At 35.6% G+C, this 4,617-nt stretch overlaps 1 protein-coding gene across 1 annotated transcript; it reads left to right on the top strand.

Moving 5' to 3' along the window:
- The first annotated feature begins 2,102 nt into the window (after nt 1-2,102).
- LOC136028827 (uncharacterized) lies at nt 2,103-3,965 on the top strand. Its single transcript, XM_065706753.1, has one exon. It carries the CDS (start codon nt 2,367-2,369, stop codon nt 3,591-3,593), a length of 1,227 nt encoding a protein of 408 aa, XP_065562825.1. The 5' UTR covers nt 2,103-2,366; the 3' UTR covers nt 3,594-3,965.
- The last annotated feature ends 652 nt before the right edge of the window (nt 3,966-4,617 follow it).

Here is a 4,617-nt window from a genome sequence, read left to right on the forward strand (position 1 = left end):
AGGTTAGGATACAAATTCTGTTCCGGCAGTATTTTTTTTCACCAATACCAAACACCAGCAGGTCACGGCATCCATTGTTTTGACGTTTTCAATATCGATGAGGCTCTGCCTCCTCCACTCCTGCTCAGTTTTGGTTCCGTTCCATGGGATCTCTCCATACTTCCTGACCAAAGGTAGCAGAGAGGCAGGCTGAATTGATTGGGCTGACACTGGGTCAACCATTTCAGCATATCTGTAAATGTCGTCTTCGAAATTGAACCTTTTCTGTATCTGGCCTACTGCTTTGATATGGAACGCCTGTGCAGCTTTTAGAACTACTTTGATTGAATCAGGGGGGACGGCGGTATCTGACCTTGACGTTCAGAGGGAATCTTGTCCGTTCGGACCCAAGTAAACGCTTTCAAGGGGAAGTTAAAACTTCCGATTGTTCACATCGATTTCTAAAGCACTAGTTGATTCCACATAGTCCTTCTGCAGGAAGTTCAATGCTGAGACCAATATTTTAAGCTTTGTTTATACCCCAAAACTAGAAATATTTTGGTTTCAAGAGCTTAAACTGTGCTTAAATTTTAATTTGTGACAGAAGGGATTGTTATATTTGTAAAGAACATAAAAAAAGACATCGAGTGGTATGTTCACTTTATTTGTAAGTAAAAAAAAATGAACAACAAAAAATTTACCAATTATAGTATGAAGCTTCATGATTTTCCCCTGGGTACGTAGGATTGCCAAAAACACACAATCCATTCATTCCTACATGAGCCATTGTTTTTAAAAAATGGCTGTAAGTTTGTTTGTCTGTTAAAAACTAGGGTAATGAAACGGTAAGAGACGTGTTCGAATAGTTAGAGCCTACCTCTATTATTCACGTCAGTGCTTATAAAGCCGGATACAAGTTCGAGTTCAAGTTTTTTTTTATTTTACACAAAAATCATAAACATCATACAAGTACTGTGGAGAAAAAGGATCGTACATGCAATGCTTGTCAAAAAAATTTACTACAGTAAGAACAACTACGTACCCTATAAAACTATCAAAATATATTATAACTTTATTTATCTGACCTGTAAAAAATGACATGCTATCTACCAAATAATCTTATGAAAACACAACCCGAAAATGACAAACCATACGACTTCATTAATCGAGATCAGTCCAAGCTGAAATTATTGTTTGAAGCCCATATCAGCATGGAACTGTTTCAAACTGTTCTTTGTTGCTAGTTTGTTACTTAGGACTCCTGTACATCCCAAAATCTGTGTGGTGTTAAAATTTTTTAAGCAACTGAAGAAGTTCTTCTCTGTGATTCCAAGTTCAATTCGCAAGGAAACATATCCTAAATCGAATTATCCTGCTTCTCTGATCAAGAAGATGATGATGATGAACAAATTAAAGGAAAACCCCCCAAAATTTCCCTAAAAGTCCATGGGAGAGGAAAAATCCCTAGAAAATCCCCAAATTCCTAGAAAAAAACTCTCGCCTCTAAAAGACTTAAGAAATCCCCGTTTTAGGGGGGAAATCCCCATAGTGGAAACACTGTCTGGATGAGCACTGCTCGTCTAATCAATTGAATGATACTAGTCCCGATATAGAATGATACTAGCCCAGTACCATAGAATGATACTGGATGAGATACGTCCAATCAATAGAATGAATACTATGTAACTATCTCTATCATTCTCATGAATGGACGAGCAGTGCTCATCCAGACACCCCGCTCTTTACGCTAAAGTTTCTTACTGTTTTAAAAATAGAGCTAAGACAAAGAGTCAAACTTTAGCGTAAAGAGCGGCAAACATTTCTGTTTGCCGCAATTTTTATATTTAATCACACTAGACTACTATATATGCTAAATTAAATTATCTTTTCGGAAAATGTGGATTCTTTTACTAAAAGTCTTCCTGATAGGTCCATTAGTTGCTGCCGCCAATTGTTGTAATGATAACCGGCAATGATACCAAATATTGTAATGGTAACCATCGCTACTTACCAATAATGTTAATATAAAACCTCGTTTTAGTTTTCGTTTGATCTAGACCTATTATGATTATACTGATACTACTAATGTTTACTGTTTCTACCTATTTTCTATTGATACTACTCCTCTGATGACTACTTTGAGCTTTGAATAGCGGTATAGTTTCCACTCTTTTAAATGACCTATGGGTTTTAGTTTTCGTTTGATGTACACCTACAGTGGTTAATACTGCTACTAACAATACCAACTGTTACTAACCTATTCTACTATACTGATACTACTTCTCTCTTGACTGCTTTAAGCTGAAAAGGGTTCAGTCTGTCGTTGTATCTTATTTCATCCCCGTTTTGCATGTCTAAGGCAATCCTGTTCCAGCCATATTTAAAACATGTTCTTTTTTAGGGGAACGTTGAATATGACAGAATTTTCGTGCATAGTTATAGATGAGTGTCATCACGCCTCTGGCGGTCATGCTTTTTCAGATATATTAGGAATGGTCAGAAGCTGTCCAGAACAATTAAGGCCACGGATTCTTGGACTTACTGCCTCACTTGTTCCGAATAATAAAAGTCACACCGTTTCTTTACCCAAAATCTTAAAAAATTTAGAACCGGCTGTGATTTATCGTCCTTGTCTGTCATACAAGCATGAGCGAAAGGAGAGTCTTGTTACATTAAAGATACCCGACGAAATTCGATCGTACATTCAAGATGCTCAAATTCAGTTTAACTTGTTTATTCAACAAATTCAAGCATATAGAAAAGAATTTCAAATGCTATCTGACTCGAACACGCACATAGTGAAAGGCCAGTTACGGGCTGTGAAAGACAATATTTTTAATGACAGCTATGCTGCCTATGGTTTCAAATCTGAAGAGATTGAAGGGCTTTTTGGTTTATTAGGATCAATTGAAATATGCCGAGACATCAGTATTCCAGAAGCAGTTGCTATGTTATCAACTACTAATGCTTCTGTGTTACCTGGCGTTCAGGATCTCATTGTGCGGTATCAAAATTATCAGAATATTTCCCCAAAGATGATGGAACTCTCTAAACATATCCAAAATTACAATGGGTCTAAAGTTATTGTGTTTGTTAACACCAGAGAATTATGTAGAAAACTGTGGAGGCACTTATCAAAGGAGTTTCCTGAATTAAATCCATTGGTTGTTGTTGGATATATGGGTGACGATGGTATGGGCTGGGAAGAACAGCAGAAAAATATATCCGAAGAATTTAAAAGAGGAGATAGTCATTTGATAATTTCGACATCAATACTTGAGGGGACTGATGTTCCTGATTGTGGATTGGTGATTCGATTTTCAAACTGTTTCACAATAATACAGAACATACAAAGCAAAGGGAGAGCTAGACAAGCAAATAGCCAATATGTGGTTTTTGCTTATGAAGATGAAGAGTGTAGATTTGAAGAACTGCAGAAGAATGAAAAGCAGTTGGATGAAATGCTGAAAGTATTATGTTCCGAGAATGGCTTACCTTCACCAAAGGCTTGTGACATCATTCAAGAGTTGATAAACATAGATCAGTCTTTATCTGTAACTGCTTTGAAGAAAAAGCAAAAAAGGAAAGAAGAAGACCTAACGACCTTTTCCTAGCGTTTGCTATTGTTTTGCTATAGTTTTTTCTTATTTTTTCGCTCTGTAAGTTTGCATAAACTATATATTAATGTACGACCTTCACCTAGAGTTTGCTGCTGTCCAGATCTATGCACTAATTTTTGTTTTTTATTTATGTTTTAAGCTAGATTAGCTGTCTGCATGGTTTGCACTTTGTTTTTATAAATTTTGTACTTTGTCGCACTTTCAGTAGTATTGTTTTTGTTTCAACAGTCTGAATAAATTATATATTAAATGTTTTTTTATAGGGATTTTTACTGAAGTAACCCTTTATGATAGTTTCAAATCGTCAAAAATAGCTTTTTTTGTAATTCATGCTCATGATCCCAAATAAACAGGTAATTTACTCAGTTTATAATATTAAAGAGTTATGGTTTATGTTAGTTACCTGCAGGGACTTCCATACGAGTGGACAAGAGAGAAAAAAATGTCAATAAAGTACAAAATTTAGAAGTTTTTAAAGAAATGGCACTATTCTAGTAAAAAAAATAGATTTTTTTTTCTCTTGTCCCTAGCCTTAAAGATGCTGCGCTGTCGAAATCATCCATTGAAGGTCTTGATTAAAGGCTGGAGGAAGTCATCGCAAAGAGGCACCGTTTTCACATTTTGCATCAAACAGTGTGGGAGGACCAAGTCTATGTAGGTAACCCTAGCCAGGAAATTTTCTCTACCAGGTTGGTGAAGGTGGTGAATAGCCCTCAAAATGGTAGACATGACTCATCTTGTAACTCTATAGCATCGATAAAAAAAAAGAAAAAAATCCAGATGCAGTAACCATGTATAGAGTATGGGATGATGTTTGGTTTATTTGCCTCTTTACTTTATTAATAATGTTTTAAGATTTACTTTTTCTTTCGTTTTGAAATAATTAATTTTTTGTATTTTCTTATTAAGGTTTTTCTACAAATGAGAGAAAAGGGACTGAAACCCCAAACAGTCCTAACAACCTTACTTTGAATATTGAGGAAATTTATATTTAGGGAAGATAATTAGCTGTTCCATA

Source organism: Artemia franciscana, chromosome 7, assembly GCF_032884065.1.
Source record: "Artemia franciscana chromosome 7, ASM3288406v1, whole genome shotgun sequence".
NCBI classification, from domain to species: Eukaryota; Metazoa; Arthropoda; class Branchiopoda; order Anostraca; family Artemiidae; genus Artemia; species Artemia franciscana.

What these genes read in the sequence shown, in the direction of transcription:
- LOC136028827 (XM_065706753.1), top strand. Translation starts at nt 2,367, where the DNA reads ATGTTCTTTTTTAGGGGAACGTTGAATATGACAGAATTTTCGTGCATA.